The sequence below is a fragment of the Hyperolius riggenbachi genome, chromosome 5, assembly GCF_040937935.1.
Source record: "Hyperolius riggenbachi isolate aHypRig1 chromosome 5, aHypRig1.pri, whole genome shotgun sequence".
In the NCBI taxonomy this organism is placed as follows: Eukaryota; Metazoa; Chordata; class Amphibia; order Anura; family Hyperoliidae; genus Hyperolius; species Hyperolius riggenbachi.
Window position 1 is genome coordinate 353,438,348 of NC_090650.1, and position 22,276 is coordinate 353,460,623.

Consider the following 22,276-nt stretch of genomic DNA (forward strand, 5'->3'; position numbering starts at 1 on the left):
CTATTTTTATAATTGGTCATAATCGATTGTGCCCATCAATGAGATTATTTACAACCAATCCGATCAGAATGTATGATCGCTCGAACGATTTTTCACTAGAAATTAGACTGTTAGTGGCCACCTTAAGACACATGAAGAGGAGCTGCACCAGTCCGGTACTTGTTGTAACAGAAATGGGACAGTTAGAATGTCCACAGGTCTATTTCCATCTATTGGTTTCTCCCAGTGCATCACTGCTGAAATATGCAAATTACCCATTGTTGTCCCTGTGGGCTAAACACACCTCCAGATCTGCTGAAATGCAATGATGTGTCAGCATTTTAATAGTACAGAGCCAAAACTAATCCATCATGCATACAGACCGTTTCGGATTGATTATCAGTGCATGGCATGGATTAATGTAAGAGGGCTTAGCCCCTTACACACTCCAATGAGTTCTGGTTCACCATGATCTTGCTGGGTAGTCTGTAACTCGTGTGTAAGGTAGGAATCAATCACTATATGATCAATGATCAGATCCCTGCCAAAGTCTAAAAACACATGCAAAAAGAGCAAAAAAAAAAGTTATGCAATATAGAAGCACCAAACATATTATAGCTTCTGTATTGGATGACATTTGCTCTTTTCATGTTGTCATTATTTGGGTCAACTGGCACAGCCCATCTTAAGTGTATAAGATTTAGGAATTGTACGGGTCGACGTTTTACGATACCATATAAGGCCAATTTGAGGAACAACCAGTTAACTTAAAGAGGGAACGCCAGTGAAAATAAATAAATAAATAAAAAAAAGTGCTTCATTTTTACAATAATTCTGTATAAATGATTTAGCCATTGTTTGCCCATTGTAAAATCTTTCCTTTCCCTGATTTACATGCAGACATTTATCACATGATGACATTTTTACTGTTGGCAGGAGATGCAGCTTGCTTTTTTGGCAGTTGTAAACAGCTGTAAACACCTGTTATTTCCCACAATGCAATCAAGTTCACAGAGAGGAAACTGTAATGACCATGGCCCTGACATCACACTGTGGGAGGAGTTTCACCACAATATCAGCCATACAGATCCCCCTGATGATCCATTTGAGAAAAGTAAAATATTTCTCATGGGAAAGGGGGTATCAGCTACTGATTGGGATAAAGTTCAATTGTTGGTTACGGTTTCTCTTTAATGGTAGGTTTGTGGTATATGGGAGGAGACCAGAGTGCACAGAAAAACACCCATGCAAACAAGGAGAGAATAATTACCATGTAGATATAGTCCACACCTGGAATTGAACCATGGACTTTAAAGGCCTTTTCACACTGTGCAAGTTGCACTGCAATCAAATCAAAACAGAACCGAAAAGTCACACTGTGCAATAGTACGACCATACAATGAAAGCATGCCTCACTACCAGGCAAGAAAAGGGGGAGGCAGACCAGCAACATAAGGTTGCCCCCGCATGTGACCCTGAATGGAATCGAACAACTGTAGGGCACTTTGAGGGCTACCAGAAAAGGTTTGCGGGCCGCATTTGACCCCTAGGACGGACTTTGGACATGCCTGACTTCGTCACCATCAAGTAGCAGTTCCTCCTCTCTCCATTGGACAGTAGTTTGGCTGTAGCTGAGCACTGTCTGTACAGTACTTATTCCTCTGATGTTGCCCCAGTGAATAAGGATAGTTAAGGGTAACATTTATTGCCCATGCATATGAAATTTCCACAAATCATCAGTATGTTATTCACAAAGTTTATCAAAAAAGTATTTCTGTATCTACAGAGATCACCAAAGTGAAAATGCACAATCTATATTTTCCTGCCTGTTGTCTCATATAGAATACATGGTCTGTACTCATCCTTTAGAGATGGTTTCTCTTGGTCATCCATATGGATTCAGGCTGGGTTAACAGATAAACATGTGTCCAGTCCTGTCAGGTTTTGACAGTTGGTATCAGTTTTGTATGAGTTTCTATGGATGTATTTACACTAATGAATCTGCTGGCAGATTCTAAAAAATCTTGTCAGGAGACAAATGTACTAAATCTAGATTTATGACCAAGACATTATTTAAAAGGACACCTAAAAGGGAGAGCAATATGGAGGCTGCCATATGTATTTCCTATTAAACAAGGCACACTGGCTGTGGCCATACAGGATATCCTCCAATACTTTTAGCCATAGACCTTGAACAAGCATGCTGATCAATTGTATTGTCCTTCAAGTTCTGCCGCTCCTGAGGCAAATTGCACGCGCCCGAACGGGGAGATTCAGTTGTCATGACAGCTGACATCTCCCCTCACTGATGAGGAGCCATGGCAATTGGCTCCTGATCACTACAATCGCCGCCGATTGTAGTGATCACTAAAGGCAGCAGCGGCAGAAGAGGACCGGGACTCGCCTCACCTGACTTTCCTCCGTAGACCGTTCTTCCGGTGATCATCGCTCCCTCTCCGCCCGGCATCCAGCCTCTAACTGCCTCTAGTGTCGGGTCCCGGCTTGATGACATCATCTCAAGCCCGGTACTTAGCGGCAGTGCAAGAGGAGGTGGGGATAGCTTCTTGTCGCTAGACCCGGGGAGGTGAGTTATGCCCGATACCTTTATTTGGGACACCTATCTATATTGGGGAGACCTAAGCCTGCCTATCTATACTGGTGATACCCAAGATGACAAATCTGCTCTGGTCCTTAAAGGATACCCGAGGTGACGTGACATGAGATGGGCATGTACAGTGCCTAGCACACAAATAACTATGCTGTGTTCCTTTTTTCCCCTTTCTTCTTCTTTCTTTACCTGAAAGAGTTAAATATCAGCTTTGTAAGTGGCTGACTCAGTCCGGACTCAGACAGGGAGTACAATGTGACCCTCACTGATAAGAAATTCCAACTATAAAACAAACACTTTCCCAGCTGAAAATGGCTTCTGAGAGCAGAAAAGAGAAAAAAGGGTCAATAGTTCATAGATTTTAGCTCTGGCATACTTCAATAAATGTGTCATTGAGCAAAAACAAAACTGTTAAAACTGAAAAAGATTTAAAAATAAAATGAAAAAGAGGAATATCTTAAAAAGTAATTTTTAGGAGAAGGAAGATAGATACAATCGTTTATTTCATTAGTTTATTTTCGCCTCTAGTGTCCTTTAAGGGGAATTACTATGCCGGTCCTCGAGTGGTTAACGAGGAACTGTAGTGAAAACAATAATGAATTTTTTTTTTTTTTTTTTTTTTTTTTACAATATTCATTTATAGATTTTGTCAGCGTTTGTCCATTGTAAAATCTTTACTCTCCCCAAGTTACATCTTCAGTTCTACCAGGTGATCTGTACAAAATGTTGTGGTGGCTGGATGGAGTAATGGTTAAGGGCTCTGCCTCTGACACAGGAGACCAGGGTTCGAATCTCTGCTCTGTCTGTTCAGTAAGCCAGCACCTACTAAGTAGGAGACCTTAGGCAAGTCTTCCTAACACTGCTACAGCCTGTAGAGCGCGTCCTAGTGGCTGCTTTGAGTCTGCCAGGAGAAAAGCGCGATATAAATGTTATTTGTCTTTGACTTATTTACTGAGCCTTCTATGCACAGAGATATGCTTGGTAATTAGAAAAAAAAAAACTTTATTTCCCACAATGCAACAAGGTCCAGGCAGCAAACAGGACATCACCCTGTGGGAGGAGTTTCAGCACAATGGCATCACCCTGTGGGAGGAGTTTCAGCACAATGGCCTCAATTCACTAAGCTTATCTCCTGTCTTTAATTATGTTTCTATAGTTATCACCATGGTGATGAGGCATTCAGGAAACATTTTACCTCAGGCAAACCTAAATTTAACTCTTCTGTCTTTAAAGAGACACTGAAGCGAAAAAAAAAATATGATATAGTGAATTGGTTGTGTACTATGAATAATTACTAGAAGATTAGCAGCAAATAAAATATTCTCATACTTTTATTTTCAGGTATATAGTGTTTTTTCTAACATTGCATTATTCTATAATATGTGCAGATTACACAACACTCAGCATTCAAAATGAGTCTTTCAAAGCAGTCTGTGAAGTAATGAAGTCTCCTCTAGCAGAGGAAAAGTAAACAGTACAATAACACTTGAGATAATAAAAGTCAGATAACAGCCCTCTCCACGACTAAACTTGGTCGGAGAGTGAATAGCTTTTTTGCATAGAGATAACTGGAGTTTCTTAACTCTTCCTGTACTGGAAACAATTAGACTGATGTATCTGATCTTAATGTTTTATTTCTTAGCTGTACTACACATACAAATCATAATATCATAATTTTTTTTCGCTTCAGTGTCTCTTTAAGTTAACGCTTCAATTTTTGGAATAACTCCAGAATTCTAAAGTTAAAGACAGGCTGTTAATTAACTGTGTGTGAAAATAACTACAGAGGAGGTAACTTAAAGAGACTCTGTAACAACAAAAAGATCCCCTGGGGGGTACTCACCTCGGGTGGGGGAAGCCTCAGGATCCTAATGAGGCTTCCCACGCCGTCCTCTGTCCCACGGAGGTCTCGCTGCAGCCCTCCGAACAGCCGGCGACTGTGCCGACTGTTCAATTCAATATTTACCTTTGCAGGCTCCAGCGGGGGCGCTGTGGCTGCTTTCGTTCCGAAGGAGGCGGAAATACCCGATCTCAGTCGGGTCCGCTCTACTGCGCAGGCGCCGGAGACTTGCGCCTGCGCAGTAGAGCGGACCCGACGGCGATCGGGTATTTCCGCCTCCTTCGGAGCGAAAGCAGCCAGAACGCCTGCGCAGGAGCCTGCAAAGGTAAATATTACGTCACCGCTGTACGGAGGTCTACAGCGAGACCCCCGAGGGACGCAGGACGGCGTGGGAAGCCTCATTAGGATCCTGAGGCTTCCCCCACCCGAGGTGAGTACCCCCCAGGGGCCGTTTTTTCGTTACAGTTCCTCTTTAAGGAATGGAGAAATAAGATAACTCTCTCACTGTGTGGAGGTAAGTTTTCTCTTGCCTTATCTCCAGCATGTTCTTAGTGAATTGAGGCCAATATCTGTCTGTGAACATCGTTGCATTGGGGGAATAACTGCTTTTTCCAATTGCCAAGCAAGCAATATCTCCCTCTGTGCACAGAGCTCTCAGTAACGAACATGCCATACAGAACACCTGGCAGAACTAAAGATGTCACCATGTGATACATTTCAGACAGGAAAGATTTAGCAATGGGCAAACACTGACTAAATAATCTGAAACGAATATTGTAAAAAAAATAAGCATTTTATTCTTTGTTTTATTTCCACTACAGTTCCTCTTTAAAGGGGCAATATGGCAAAAAAATTTAAAATGTGCAAACAAATAAGTAGTAAGTTTTTTCCAGAGTAAAATGAGACAAATTACTTTTTTCCTATGTTGCTGTCACTTACAGTAGGCAGTAGAAATCTGACAGAAGAGAGAGGTTTTGGACTACTCCATCTCTTCATAGGGGATTCTCAGCAAGACTTTTATTCTTTATAAAGAGATTCCCTAAAAAGGATATAAACAAATGATGCTGGACAGCTTCCCTGCTCCCTACACAGTTTTTTTGGCAGTTGGACAGAGCAACTGCCATTCACTAAATGCTTTTGAAAATAAATTATATCCCTGATAATCCCCTATAAAAAGATGGACTAGTCCAAAACCTGTCACTTCTGTCAGATTTCTACAACCTACTGTAAGTGATAGCAACATAGGAGAAAAAGTAATTTATGGCTCATTTTACTCTGGAAAAAGTGTACTTCTTATTTGTATATGTTTGCACATATTTTAAATTTTAAAATTTTTCGCTGTAGTGCCCCTTTAAGCGTTTTACCAAAGAACATACTGCCACAGCCTTCAAGCCTAGCACAGATCATCCTTTACCCATAAATGGCAGTAATAATGGACAGCACAGGCAGAGCACACAGTACACTTTATTAACCAGATCACAAAATATTCACAAGTCTCCTCTGCAGATCTCATAGGTTTCTAACACAGCACACTGTCGGCTGTACCCTGTGTGTATGAAGCTGGCGGCAGCAAGAAGATCAAGCCATTTACACAACAACTCTATAATTAGCACAGACCTTCGCTGTAGCAACTGTAAGTACAATAATGAGTCTCGTATTATGTGTGCCGATTCAACAAAACAAAACCAAAAAAAAAATCACATTCAGGACAAAAAAAAAACCCAAAACCCTTCACGTTTACCAGATCAAGGTTTATTTGGAAAGTCCAACAGCTCGTGGCTAAACTGCTGTGTTTGCCTACCTTGGAAGTAATCCACTTGATAAGTATCACGGCTATAGACCAGATTAATGCAATTCCCATGGAGTCACACAAAACACTGCATCATGTTCTGCCTTCCTTCCTCCACCAGCAGCAGAAAAGGGCTTTTTTAGAGCAGGCCAAATGACATGCAGCCTGTGACATTAAATAGAATGGCTCCCAGTGATCTGAGCTCCAAGCAGCTGCACTAGCAGTCACCTGATGACTATGGGCAGAGTCCCCGGTATGAAAATGCACTGGATCAGAAGACTGCGGCCAGACCTGCTGCAATGAGAACCAAGAGACGGCACTGAGATCCAAAACACAAAGACACACAGTGACGCTGCTGCTATGAGGAGATAGAGCTTTACATTCACACAAAATACACCATTAATTATTAGCTGAAAAAACGTTTGCAAGCAAATGCCCTCCCTCTATTCACTCCCCATTCAAGTATACCTCTCTCCAAAGTACGCAAGAAGAGGAGAACATAATTTCTTACGTATAAAGTTATCAATCCCCTTGTACTTTCACCAATGTTGAGAGCTTTGCTTTTCACGGAGAGGGATAAAACGCACCACTGTTGTCATACTGCAGTGTTCTGACGTCCGCTGTATCCCATTATCAGCTGCTGAAGTGCGGTACTTGGAAGATAGAGGCATGAATATAATAGGATAGGATTTGTGCATTTCTGTGACATTTACTTGTAAACAGAACAGAGTTTGTGTAGGGCTTATGAAAAAAGCAGTGTAAACAAGATCAAGAGGTTTTACCCTAAAGAACCCAAATCTGGATTCACTTAATGGGCAAGGAGTGTGTGCATGAGCCAATATTTACTCTCACTTGAAGAATGATCAAAATGATCAGATTGTCTGTTGATCAGTCTGTAGCATAATGGGCTTCCAATTGGAAACAGCAAATGGACAATTCATTGCTTGGTCCTCTAACGTCATCAATATCGATCAGTATTTCAGGTCACACAAAAGGAGCCCACAGGAACTTGGTGAACAAAGCATCAGTGAAATGGATTGGGGGGGGGGAGGGGGGGGGGGGGGAAGAGGTTAGCGTTAAGGTGACCACCAACAATAAAATTTGCTGAATGATAGTTTACAATTCATATGACTGATTGGAAATGATCATTTGGGACCACTAACGGACAAAAATCTCTTAACCAATTCAATCAGATTAATGGGATCGATCCACAATTCAGTATAATTTCATTAATCTGATCGGATTGGTTGGGAGATTTTGGTTACATTTTGTATGGATCATATGAATAATAATTTGTAAACAATTGTTCCCCAAATTGTATTGTTAGTGGCCACCTTTGGGCATCGGTACAGGAAGGGTTAGTGTGAGACTAGCGTCAGGTTGAGTGATAAATATCGGATTGCCGTGTGGGGGATGTAGGATAGTGATAGGCATCAGTAGAGGGGGGACATAGAACGAAAATAGCATCAGGGTAAGCGATAAATATTGTTGGAGATTGAAGTATGGAATTGTTTAGTGTCATTCTGGCCCCACGTGACTACTGACGTTCTAGCATGTGGGCGACTTCACACACGCCCCACATACACCAGCAACCACAAATGCAGAAGTACAAGGGCAGCAGCAGGTAAAGTATAAATGTATGGAGGGACATAAAACATTGTTTAAAAGGAAATAAATAGGACAGCCTTCATATGTCTCAGCTCATTTACATTGATGCTCTGCCACCACCACACACACCATATCACCACCGCCACTCATGTTTGGTCTCACGGTTTATACAGGGCTTGGAAATGCAATATAGCTGCTGGAAGACAACTATGAACACCAGTAAACCTAGAGGAACACCTTGCACTTTACGGCATTCTCTACCCCTCAAACATTGCTTGTGGTGGTTTTAGCACATAGGTAGCGGTGAGCATTCAGCACTGAACAGTCTAAACAAACACCACAGTGTCCTGTCCTTGAAGGCCCTATAGAGTACCATGACAGCCTGTCACAGCAGTTGAAGCAAAAAGTAAGATGACCCTACAGCAATTTATGTACAGTACACCTGAAGTGAGAGGGGTATGGAGGCTGCCATACTGATTTCCTTCTAAACAATACCAGTTGCCTGGCATACTGCTAATCTCTTTGGCTGCAGCAGCGTCTGAATCACACGTGAAGCAAGCATGCAGCTATTCCATTCTGGCTTCGGTCATAAACATCTGATCTGCATGCTTGTCAGGGTCTACAGCTAAAAGTACTGGAGGCAGAGGATAGCCAGGCAATGTGCATAGTTTAAAAAGGAAATATATGTCAGCCTCCATATCTCTCTCAGTTCAGTGCACTTCTAAATCTTATTTTTTGTTAGTTTTTTTACACTCTACAGGTATCCATAAAAAAAAAAAAAAAAACTTCAAACTTTTCTTTGCACATCATGTTGAATGACCATAGATGTTGACTAACCTATCATCTATACTAGGCACTGCAAAGCAATGTCTGCTGGAACTATAGACCTGCCCCAGCTGCCAGACCTCATTCACTGCTAAGTTTGGCACACTGGAGTTAACTCTCACCACTGGGCTTGTTGCCATGACTACATACTCCCCCAATGCATAGCTATAAAGAATACAACAAACAAAAAAAACACAAAAACACAACTGCAGCTTAGAAATGCACAGATTGCTAAATAACTGAAGTTGATGGTTTATAACTAATTACATACCCAGAACCTTCTTGGTATTGAGATGGGCTGATCTGTAGACATCCCTCTGTAGCATGCACTTTACCAGCAAGATATCATGAAAGTGGGTGGAGAAGAATTCTGTAGCATAATTTTATCCTGAATCTGTTTGCTTACAGGGCTACACAAAGCAGACACATAGGTCAGTGAATGAGTGGACGATAGGACTTTCATGGTGAATGATTACAACAGATTCAAGAGGATTATAGTTGCTAGGTAAAGTGGCTAAGTGGTGCACACTCTTGCCTGCCTTACAGCTCTAGGGAACACAGTTAAAAATCCACCAAGGAGCCAAAGTTAGATTAATAAGTTAATTGTTGGAGAGAGTGTGTCGCAGAGTACAGCATTAAGTTGTGAGCTCCTTTGGGTTTTAGAACAGATGAGAAAGCTCTACTTTGTAAAATGCTGCATGCCATAACATTTGTTAAACCACAGGATACAAGATGAATGCTGCGGATTACAAGTAAAGTATTTTTTGCCATATGAGACACTCCAGTATATAGGACGCACCTAGGTTTAGAGGACAAAAACCAGGGGAAAAAAAAAAAAAATATATAATAAATCTTGTTTGTCCATATCCCAGGAGCGGCTTATAATGTTCTCCCCCAATTGGTGTCCTCCGGTGTCCCTGTTCATCCCATGCCTCCACTCCACCCCTGTATATGTATCAAGTGTAGCGGCATGTCTTTCCTAAGACACGGCGCCCGCGGGGATCACAGCCCTCTCCCCCTAGTGATGGCTTGTGCTGATGACGCAATCAGCACAAGCTGTTCACTGAGGGAGCCAAGCGGAAGTGAAGAGGTCTGTGATCCCCGCGGGCGCCATGGATCAGGCAAGACATGCTGCCACACTTGATACATCTACACAGGTAGCGAAGACACAAGAGGGTTGGGGGCAACGCAGACACAAACTGGGGACAGAAGGGGGACTATGCAGGGAATTCCAGACGTGGCGGTGGTACGTATCGGTGGGCGTTCGTAATTTGGGGATTCCCTGCATTGACGTTTTTGTAAACGATCTCTCCCTCTTTGTTAAGCAGGGGAAAATCCTGTGCATATAGGACGAATTGTAACAGCGCAACGTGCCCTCGCGCTATATCTAATCAGAGGCTGCGGCGGTGGTCAGGGAACCAATGGGCGCATCAGCGCCTTATTCAATCACATAGGAGGTGTGCTTCTATAATCAAAGAGGCGCAAAGTGGGTTGAACAGGAAACAAGCTTACGCCACATTTGAGGGCGTCCACTGGCCAATCCGGTGTGTTGGCGCAGGGATAGCTGGGAGTTGTAGGCGGCAGAGGCCGATAACTAAGAGCGAGGAAACCCATTGGAGGCGCATCGGCGCAGTGGAATGGGAGGATGGAGGCGGCCAATAGCCGCATTATGTAAGATATAAAAAATCCTGGTAATTGTCCATACTCCGTGCCCCTGATGAGTCGTAAGTAAGCTACAAAATCGACTGGGCGGAGGTGGACATACCAGGAAATGCGGAGTTGCCCTCAACCTACAGTACAGGTGGAGATGGAAAACTAGAAGGTGGTGGGAGCCAGTACACGTCTGCCCAGCTTGGCAACAGGGGAGAGCCCGTGGAAAAACTCTGTGCCTTACTCAATGTGTGGATAATGTGAGTGTGTTTTTAAAATAAAAGCTCTTAGTGGTAACAGAATCACGCTATGAGGTATTTTTCTGAGGTCTTGCATAGAAAATATGAAAGAATCACACTTTGGCAAAGTTGATACCAGGATCCTGAGGCTCCTAGGCTTCCTGGACTTGCATGGTTGGCCAATTTAGCAGTGGCCAATACATCCAGTGAGTCTGTTTACTATCGGGTGCTTATGGTGATGGTCACTTTTAAAGCTGCAAGACAATGGAATTGATTACTGTGGTTTTCAGAAGATTAGAAAGTTATAAGAACTGATGGATGTGCGCTTAAAAAATATATTGATTTTGGAAAGACTTGCCTGGTCTGGTGACAACGCACTCAGTGGGACACGTGCAATTTATTTGTATTATGCTGTTGCGCTTTGAAATATTTTAAAGACAAGAGGCTTGGGGGCAATACAGACACATACTGGGGACAGAAGGGGGAATTCCAGACGTGGCGGTGGTTCGTATCGGTGGGCGTTCGTAAGTTGGGGATTCCCTGCATTTGCCGTACAAGACAAAGGGATCTTTTCTCCCCATTTTGGGGGGAGAAAAAAGTAGGTCTTATACGGTGGCAAATACGGTATTTTTGAAAATCTATATTCTTCTTTCTAAACAAAACATAGGCGCAGTTTGCTGACCAAAAAGAGAAGCAACTAGGATATCTTCTGAGGCTCAGACAAGGCTTATTTCTCGATCAATAACCTTTGTAATGAATTCCCTCATACACAGACCTGTCATACTGCATATAAAGTCATGCTGCGGTCCTTGATTCAGTGCATCCCCTTCCCATCAGGAAAGTGCTACTGACCACGCTGGACAAAGTGTTAATAGTCGCAGTTAAAGAGCCATTAGATAGTAAGCTCTTCTGTCACATAGGGCATTGTGTACGGTCTTCATTGCATGATGCCTTATTAGTAATACAAACAATATCTGTGCTTAAAATGTCTCAATCGGTGGCCTTTTTAATTGCAATCTACTTTAATTGTTGGTTTAAGTAAAATTTAATAACACCATCATGTCCCTTCTAGGTTGTGTACAGCCCTCTTCTAAACACGGATTGGAGAACAGCTACAGCTTGGTTTGAAAATGTGCTTCTAAACTGTTCCCCATCAGTGATGACTAGGATAAATGTCATACTCCTTTTCTGTTACAGCATTTGAAGTATTGTTCACTGACTGTCAAATATGTTTTTGTGATCTGCATTTCTCTTTGATAAATATCAGTGATAAACCTAAAATCTTCCCCATTGGTTCTAGTTTTTACTTCCTCGGTTTGTCTGCATAGCATTCCTGCTCAACCATACTAAGTCATATGCAAAAAGGAAAACAAAAATAAGAATCTCACAAAGATTTTAAAACAAATAAAATCAGTAATGCAAGCTGGATATACACTATATAATTAGTGTTAGATGAGGTGGCTCCTCAGTGGTAAGGACTGGATGGTGCAATGGTTAAGGGCTCTGCCTCTGACATAGGAGACCAGGGTTATAATCTCAGCTCTTTCTGTTCAATAAGCCACCACTGATTCAGTAAAGAGTTCTTGGTTAAGACTCCCTTAAGGTAGCCATACACTGGTCGATTTGCCATCAGATCGACCAACAGATAGATCCCTCTCTGATCGAATCTGATCAGAGAGGGATCGTATGGTTGCCTTTACTGCAAACAGATGGTGAATCGATTTCTGCATGAAATCGATTCACCATCTGTGAAGCTGCCTCTCCCGCCAGCTATACATTACCTGTTCCGCCGGCGCGAGTCTTCCGGTCTCCGCTGTCCCTATCTGCGCTGGGCTCAGAGTCCGGCTGGCTTCACTGAACATCCTGTCCGGGGAACAGTAGAGGGCGCTCTACTGTTTAAACTACCTGCCGGGACAGGAAGTTCAGTGAAGCCAGCCGGACTCGGAGCCCAGCGCGAAAAAGACGACATCGGAGAGAGCAGGGACACGCGCCATCAGAACAGGTAATGTATAGCAGCTAGCGTCGGTCGTCGGGCATTCGAACGCCGCTATCGACGCACTCCTGACCCGCCGGCGATCGAGCAAAATCTTCTGCACGGACAGATCGACGGGAACGATTGATTTCGGACAGAAATTGATCGTTCTGTCAGCGTTTGAGCAACGATTTCACAGCAGATTCGATCACAGTGATCGAATCTGCTGTATATCGGCGGGAAAATCATTAGGTGTATGGGCTCCTTTAACCACTTCAGCCTACAGTGTTTTACCTTATGCATCCGAGCAACCTTCACCTCCCATTCGTTCGCCAATAACTTTATCACTACTTATCACACTGATATGATCTATATCTTTTTTCCACCACCATTTAGGCTTTCTTAGGGTGATACATTTTGCTAAGCATTATTTTATTTTAAATCCATTTTAACAGGAAGATTAAGAAAGAAATGAAAAAAAAAATTTCTCAGTTTTTGCCCATTATAGTTTGAAATTAATGCATGCTACCGTAATTAAAACACATGTATTTTATTTACCCATTTGTCCCGGTTATTACACAGTTTATATTATGTCTCTATAACAATTTATGGTGCCAGTATTTGGAAATAAAGGTGCATTTTTTCAATTTGCCTCCATCACTATTTACAAGCTTATAATTTAAGAAATTATAGTAATGTTCTCTCGACATGCATATTGAAAAAGTACAAGTTTTATGTAAGTGCTTTTGTAAATAAATAAAACCCCGACAACCCCCATGAGGAGATGGATTAGTCCAAAATGTGAAAGAGCTAGTTGATTTTTAGAACCTGCTGTGACAACATAGGAAAAAGAAATATATACCATATTTTCGGCATATATGGTAAGACACTTTTTCCTCCCCAAAAATGGGGAGAAAAAGCCCCTGCGTCTTATATGCCAAATACAGGGAGTCCCTAACTTATGAATGCCCACCGATACGAACCACTGCGACGTCGAGCCGTACTGCTGCAGGGGAGGAGGATACAAGGGAAGAACCGAGGACACATGAGGACAGGAGGCGACACAGGAGGACACATCGGGGACAGAAGGAAAACATGTGGATGCAAGGGGTACACAGTAATTGGGGAGAACATCTATAAGATGCTTTTTATAGTCTGGAGTGTCTTCTATGCGGAAAAAAATATAAGTCCATTTGACTCCAAGAGAAATGTACAATTATTTGTACTACATTTACATTTTTCTCATGATAGTTGTCCTTAAAAAGGTTAGAGTTAGAGTTAGAGAGGAGCCGTCAGCCATACTATCTCAGAAAAAAAACAAAAACACATATATAAGTAGATAAATACTTGCTCTACTTACATAACATATGTATTGCACTGTCCACATTTTAATGCGTCTTCAGACACTCCCACCAAGGTCTACAGTAGAAAGTGCATTGTCTCAGCATAAGAAAAACTGGCCAATCAGGAACAGAAGTGTGGGAGGGGAAAACGGGAGGGAAAGAAGCCAAGAGATCTACCCGAAACAAGTTGACGTTGTCGCCTTATTAAACAATTGCATTTCATTATATGCCTTTTTGCACTTGTTCATGAGTGTGTATAAAGATGAATCCTTTCTAAATATCTGAACTTCATGTTTTGCACATTTTTTGGTATATTAAAAATTCAAGTTCATCTTTAAAAAACTTTTTGTCTCTTCAAATGCTTTATTTTTGCATATATCCTTGTACCTATGTTGCTATAATGCACCACGCATAACTCAGTCACATGCACGATTGCAGGACTTCACCAGGGCTTCCCCTACTCTCTGGAACTCTCCCACCAGCCGTCAGACTCTCCCCCACCTTTAATACCTTCAAACAAGCTCTCAAGACTCACCTCTTCACGCTCACATACCACCCTACACCAGCACCATAATATGTTCTGTTAGACACCCTCTCAAAAGATGCACCTATTGTCTTCACCCCACCCTTTAGATTGTAAGCCTCTGGCAGGGCCCTCCTCCCTAATGTATCCAGCTTGATTATGCAATCTTACTCACAACCACCCCTCTTGTAGACTCCAACAGTCTTTATTTTGACCTATGACACTGTATTGTTATCAAATCATTTGCATGATCTTGTTTTGTTGCGAGTTTCAGTATGTTCTACCTGTATGTTAACCCATTTATCTATTGTGCAGCGCTGCGTAATATGTTGGCGCTTTATAAATACAATAAATAATATTATTATTATTAATAATAATAATAATAATAATAATAATAATGTTGGTGTAGTGGCACACCGTTAAATATATGTTTTTTGGTTTCCCAATTTATATAAATACAGGGAAAGAGGCAATGAGGCTGCATTAGTAAGAAAAAAAAAAAAAACCAGCATGCACTGCAACTTCCTTTATGCAGCAAATTTACCAAGAGCCAGGGAAACTGGGGAATGAGGTCGTCATGCTCTGCTTCTGCTGATGACATCCCTGTGAATGTGGTGATTGGACTTACTCTCTTCACCAGCAGATGTCCTCATGAACTTTGCTTTGAGTCATGTTGTTTCTCTGCCTGCTAGCAGAGGGCTCACTCCTCCAGAACTTGTATTGCACTTCAGACTGTTGGGAAAAGATCTGAATGGTCACCTGATCTCTCAGCACAAGGATATAAACCAAGCCTGAGCTAGTTCATCCTACAAGTGTTCTGGCCCTCCTAGCCTGAGTTATAGGCCCTTGTACTCTGTTCCTTGCTGCCCTGCATTCCTGTTGCCCCTCTTGTGTATGACTATTGCTTACTCCTAGACGATTCTTTGCCTAAGCGACTACATTGTATGGTTTGACCTCCTGGTTTATGACTTGCTTGTGTGACTACCCGTTAGCCTGTTCCGTGTCCTGCGAATTATCTTGTGTATAAATGTGTAAATATCTAATGTATATATATATATCCAGGTTCCGGGGCCTGTGTGCATTCTATTGTATATATACACACTGGGTTGCTCTGCATTACTCCTTATGCAGGGAGAACTAATTGTACATACTCTGGATGCAAGTGTTTGCCCTCTGAATACACTTGCCTGCATGATTATTATTTTGTATTCATACCTGTTGCATTTATTTCTTTTGCTGTGCATGAGGTTTATGTACATTACTGGTTACATTTATTTATGTTCCTTGCCTTTGTAAATAAACTCCAATTATCCCTTTATTTCTTGCCTCAGTATTTCAGTTATTTCCTGAACTGACATTTCGATTTGGTTGCAGCATTCATGCATTGCTGATAAAGTGTTATGCTGGATGTGCAATGCATGATTTGTATGCAACCCTTACAGCTGTTCTATGGAGGAAAAAAAAAGGTTTTTTTTTTTTTAAATCAAACAAGATTTATTAAACTGAGGAGTCCGAGTCGGGAGTCGGAGGCCGATGATTTTGCACAAAATCCACAGCCCTGGTAAGTATTAGACTAAGGAGTCTGAGTCGAGGAGTCGGAGTCTGAGCCATTTTGGGGAGTCGGAGTTGGAGTCGGTGGTTTCATAAACTGAGGAGTCGAAAGATTTTTGTACCGACTCTACAGCCCTGGGAAAAACCCCTTTGGATTTTGTCAATTTTATCAGTGAAGTATGTTGCAAATTCTTCAGATGGTAGGTATGAAGGAGGAGGGAGACTGAGAAAGGAGTTAAAAGTGCTGAACAAGCACTTTGGATTGTGGAAATGGGAGGATAATGGGGACGAAAAACACAACTGTTGTGCCTCAGAGTGCATTTCTAAAGTTAAGACTTTATTTTATTTTTTTAATGAAATGAAGTTCTCACTTGTGCTGCTTATCTTCCAACGTCGCTCAGTTTACAAGCTTTGGTCAGCCAGGGTTCTGAAATGCCAGTGTAGACAGTCCAATATTAATTAAGGCGCCAATACAACAAACTCACAGCGGAAGAAAACAGATACCACAAAGTGAATGTGCACAAGGAACAAAGCCACATAGGTTGAAGTTTATAAACTTATCAAGGTAAAGAGTACAAGTTTCTCATCTTTCTAAAATAATTATAAAAAAAAAGCAAAACTCCATTACAGAGTACCAACAGACAGCCCCGAATGCCAGCTGACTGCAGATGATCTGCCATTAAACACTTCACTTTTCTGGTTCAAATCAGCACTGGTGTCACTGCACAGAAGATTTTTTTTTTTTTTTGCTCTATCACTGGACTCCTCTCCCACCCACAAGGACACCTGTCAGTGCTGGCAGCAGCATTTATCCATGTACAGAAGGTTTAACTCTGCGTGTAGATAGCTTGACCAAATTAGGCCAACCTCATCTGCATTGACAACAGTGCTTACAATTTTGGAATCCAAATGGACAGAAATAGATCCATTGCAGTGCATGGTATACAAACACTATCTGCCAGAGCTTGTGTAGATGCAAAGACATTGCATTCACACAGTACACAAGCCGATAAATGTCACAAGAACACAGGGCTGATGAGGATCCCCATCTCTTACGCAAAATACAGCAAACTAGAGCAATTTTGATAGGCAATGAATGGGCTAAATTGTACCCGCTCTGATCTTTCAGTCTCAATAAACTTAGCATGTTCTGAAGATTTAGGAGTAAGCCCAGAAGAAACACACAAAACATGAGGACATACAAACTCCTAAAAAGCAGAACTACCGCACACAATTGGTAAATTTGTCACACTAATTGGTAATTACAGTGACAGAATTAACATGAATATGTGACAAATTCCAAGACACACGAGAGAGAGCTCTGCCATTGCAAGTTTACAATCTAAAGGAGTGTAAGTGTGAGTGAGTGAGTGAGTGAGTGAGTGTGTGTGAGTGTGAGTGTGATTTTGAAACAAGCGGAGGGGGTAGTATACAATATTTATAATAAGAGGCAGTGTGTTTTTAGGTTATATGGTAGGAGTACAAGTTGGCTAGAGGTCAAAGGGGGAATGGCCTAAGGTAGAACTGATGTTTGTCGGAAAAAGTGAGTTTTGAGGGAGCGCTTAAAGAAATCAAAGGTTTGAGAGTGACGGATGTGGTGTGGCAGGAGATTCCAGAGGCGGGGTGAAGCACGTGCAAAATCCTTGTACATGTGAATGCGAAGAGTTGATTTTAGAGGTGGTCAAAAGAGGTCATGTGCAGATCTGAGATTTTGGCTGGATTGGTATCTGAAACTAGTGAGGAGATTGTACAGGGGAGAGAGGCTGTGGCGAGCTTTGTAGGTTAGGGTTAAGAGTTTGAACTGGATCCTCTGGTTAATTGGAAGCCAATGAAGAGCCTGACAGCGGAGCAGCAGGGGAAGAGCAGGAAGGAAGATGAATGAGACAAGCAGCTAAGTTCAGCACAGCTTGGAGCGGGGCCAGTCTTAGTTGGTAGTCCACAAAGTAGTATGTTACAATAGTCCAGACAAGATATTATAAGAGGATGTATCAACATATTAATTTTGTTCTAAGAGTTGAAGATGACAGGAGCTGGTTAGGGAATGAATGTGAGGAATAAAAGAGAGAGAGACAAAGAGTCAAATATTAACCCTTAAGCACCATGCTTCAAGAACTAAAGTTATAGGGGTGTTATTAACATTTATTGTTATATCAAGCAGAAAGGTGGAAAGCGACTGTGTAAAAATGATTAGTTCTGTTTTGCTCATGTAAAGTTTTAAGAAGCAATAGGTCATGAAAGAGGATATTGCAGACAAGCAGTCAGGAACGCATGTGAGCATGGAGTTAAAGGAGTTGTCAGTCATAAAATGCTGCCCCGATATACTTCCCCGGGGCTTCCTCCAGCCCCTTGCAACCAACATTTCCGCTCGCAGCTGCCGGCACGGGTCCCCACCGGTGCAGAAGCAGACCTCCTCTAGTGCGCCTGCGCAAGCACCACTGTCAATCAAGTCTACATTGTCTGTAGTATACTGCACAAGCACAGTAGTTCTGTGCCTGCGCAGTAAACCGCGGACAACGATGGCTTGATCAACAGCACGCTCGTGCAGTAAAGGACGACCCCAAGGTCGCCCTCTGCACTGGCAGTGACACCGGGCCACCGGCAGAAAGTGGAGATGTGGCATGGGACATGTCCACTGCAAGAGGCTGGAGGAAGCCCCGGGTAAGTATATCAGGGGGCAGCATTTTATGGCTGACAACTCCTTTAAAAGGTCTGGGGGCGAGAGGTACAGTTGTGTATCATCTTCATATAAGCGGTATTAGCAAAAAAGTTTCTGTACTGTGTTAGCCAAACAAATGATGAAGGTAGAAAAAAAAAAAAAACTAAAAAAAGTTTTGTAAAAGTAATACAGTACCTCTTAATGGCTTACTGATAAAGTTAAATTATGCAAGTTTTCTGGGATCTAGTCCCCTTCAGGCATATTTCCAGATGTTTGCTGAAATAAACTGAAACAACAGTCATCTTCGTGTTTACCATTTACCTGCATCAGTGTTTTACTTCAGCTAACATCTAGAAATATGCCTGAAGAAGGGGACTAGATCCCAGAAAGCTTGCATAATTTAACTTTATCAATTAGCCATTAAATAGGTATTACTTTTACAAAACTTTTTTTTTCTACCTGTATAAGTGGTATTGAAACTCAAATGAGTTGACTAAGTTGCCAAGACCGTGCATGTAGATGGAATAGAGGAGAGGGCCAGGGATAGAGTCTTGAGGTACCCAACAGACAAAGGATGTGGAGAAGAGATCTGACCCTAGTAGCAGACTATGAAAGACCTTCCAGACAGATTGGGAAGATATCCAGGAGAGAGCGAGCCCCTTTATAGATACATATGATAGTATCTGTAAGAGTAAGGTGTGGTCAACCGTATCAAATGCTGAGGACCGATAAAGAAGGATGAGAATGGAATAATAATGGCCTTTGGATTTAGCTGTAAGAAGATCACTGGCCTCTTTAGTAAGAGCTGGATCTAAGGAGTGGTTAAAAGCCAGACTGGAAGTGATCAAGCAGGGAGTTGGCAGATAAATAATGGCTTAGTCAGCATGTATATGGTAGGCCTGCACAATTTTAGGAAAAAATTAAATAGCGATTTTTTTTGTGTCCAAAACTGCGATTTTGATTTTTTTGCGATTTTCTTCAAATCAAGCTTGAACATTACATTCACAATGTACAGTAACATTTACAAACACGCATTGACAAAAAATGACATCATACTATCAAATTGATAGTATGTCGTCATTTTCTGTCATGTTTATACATTTTACTGCATTGTGAATTTATCAAAACAATAGCAGGTATTAATAAATGCAAAGCTGAGTACCACAGCAGATCCTGGGCAGTGGTCACTTACTGAGCAGTGGTGGTGATCCAAGTTGTTTGCTCGACAGGATAGTGGAGAGATAACAGATCCTGGGCAAATATGCAGTACACAGTGTGACCAGGGGAAGCAGGGTGCAGAGTGCAGAACAGGAGATGTGCAGAACCTGCTCCTCCACAAGCAAACGTGCTGGCCACATTACACTACTCACTACCGCTCTGACTCCTTCTGACCAGAAGCATGCCGCGTGGCTAACAAACAATTTTACGCATGTAATGCTTAAAAAAAAGTACGCGTAAGAAGCCCGCGTAAAATTGTACGCATGAAAAAAATTGTCACTTTGACGATTAGGAAATCGCCTTGCCGCAAATCACCATATCAATTTTAAAATTATATATCGTGCAGCCCTAGTATATGGCTTTCAAGTAATTTGGTTGCAAATGGGAGAAGTGACACAGGGCAGTAGTTGGAGAGTGTGGTGGGATATAAAGATGGTTTGAAGTAGTGGTGTCACACCAGCCTTTTTGAGTGGGGACGGAAAGATGCCAGTGGAGAGGGATAAGTGAAGTTAAATAGCGATCTTAGTACAGGGATGAAGGATAGCTGCGGAATGAGATGGAAGGGAACAGGATGCAAAGAACAGGTGGTTAGATGGGATTTAGAGATTATAGAGGAGAGAGAATGTTAAGAAAGTGGAGAGAAGGAAGATAGAGAGCAATGAAAGAGGGGGTGGCGATTTCATGTAAGGGCTGCATGGAAAAACCAGGGCTGTGGAGTCGGAGTTGGATCAATTTTGGGTGCCCGGAGTTGGAGTCAGAGATTTCATAAACTGAGGAGTCGGATGATTTTGCACAAAATCCACAGCCCTGGTAAGTATTAGACTAAGGAGTCGGAGTCTGAGCCATTTTGGGTACCCGGAGTCAGAGTTGGAGTCGGTGGTTTCATAAACTGAGGAGTCTAAGGATTTTTGTACCGACTCCACAGCCCTGGGAAAAACCACTTTGGATTTTGTCAATTTTATCATTGAAGTATGTTGCAAATTCATCAGATGGTAGGTATGAAGGAGGAGGAGGAGGAGGGAGACGGAGAAAGGAGTTAAAAGTGCTGAACAAGCACTTTGGATTGTGGAAATGGGAGGATAATAGGGGCGAAAAACACAACTGTTTTGCCTCAGAGTGCATTTCTAAAGTTAAGACTTTATTTTATTTTTTTTAAATAAATGAAGTTCTCACTTGTGTTGCTTATCTTCCAACGGTGCTCAGCTACTCTAGAGAACCTTTTCAACAGTTTAGAAGCTTTGGTCAGCCAGGGTTGGAGAGGGACACAATGAGGGCGGACATTGGTAAGAGGTGCGAAGGCATCCATGACTTTTGTGATGGAGCTGTGGTAGTGTGGAGCTGCCGAGTCAGGGAAGGATTGTGTGAGGAGTGCCAGGGCATCAGAGACAGAATGCATGTCTAGGTTGTGGTAGTTCCTGCGTATGTGTGAGCGCGCTCGTGTCAGCATAGTAGGAAAAGAGGAGAGAGAGAAGTTGAGTAAGTTATGGTCAGAGAGAGGGAGAGAAGATTTAGTAAAATCAGTGATAGTACAAAGACGAGTGAATATGAGGTCAAGCATATGGCCATCAGTGTAGTTGGAGTAGTGAACAACTGAGAAAAGCCATAGGAGAAGGTAAGTGACAGAAGTTTGGTGGCGACAGAATTATTGGTATCAACAGGAATGTTAAAAATCACCCAATTGCAGGTCTGTAAGTTAAGATCAGCATCTAATAAAAGGCATCATCTGTAGAAATGGAATTTCCGACAGCAAATTATTAACTTGCTATCTGGACAACAGTAACATATACTTATTAAGTTGTAGTGTTTACTTTAAGCCACAGGGTAAAGTAATGTGTGGTGGCCTGTGTTGACCTTTATTATACAAGTGTGTGTGTTCAGAATGTTAAAAGCCTATATACAATGTATGTTTACTGCAATGACAAGTACAAAAGTAAACTTCATCTTTCAACCTGTCAAATACCATGTGGAAACTGTATGGCTGAACATGAACACTACACTTTACAGCGATACAAAGTCAAATACAGTTTCTTTAAAACCACTGTAAACAGGCTTGCATTTTTTAATAGCAAGCATTCTCTCAGAAAGAGCGATATCTGTTTATTGGGATCACCAGCTGTGCAAACAACCAATGTAATAGTGCACACAGTCAATCAATACCTGGCAGCACAACCACTACCACGGATATGCTTACTGAACTAAAAGCAGGTTATATTTGTGCTGATATGTTCTCTATGCCAAGGTGCCCATAATTATTGGTTGACTGGCCCTTTAAAGGACAACTGAAGTGAGAGGGATATGGAGGCTGCCATATTTATTTCATTTTAGGCTGGTTTCACAGTGGGACGTTAAAGTCCCACGTTACAGCAGCCAGTAACGCAGCCTAACTCACAGCACTGTAAAATCAATGTGCTGTTAGGGTGTAACGCTGCACGTTAAATGAAAGTGTGTTAGATTGTTTGCACATGCTCAGTGACT

General features: G+C 42.0%; 1 protein-coding gene across 2 annotated transcripts in view; it reads right to left on the reverse strand.

Moving 5' to 3' along the window:
* PDE7A (phosphodiesterase 7A) overlaps positions 1-22,276 on the reverse strand; it is a 137,985-nt gene that overhangs the window by 59,647 nt on the left and 56,062 nt on the right. Inside the window, exon 1 of one of the 2 annotated variants that reach the window (XM_068237444.1) lies at positions 6,229-6,369. The exons of the other annotated variant lie outside the window; for it this stretch is intronic. Coding sequence (XP_068093545.1) covers positions 6,229-6,288 — 60 coding nt within the window. The 5' untranslated portion in view covers positions 6,289-6,369. Of the gene's footprint in view, positions 1-6,228; positions 6,370-22,276 lie in introns of those variants that run through there. 2 annotated transcript variants of the gene reach the window in all.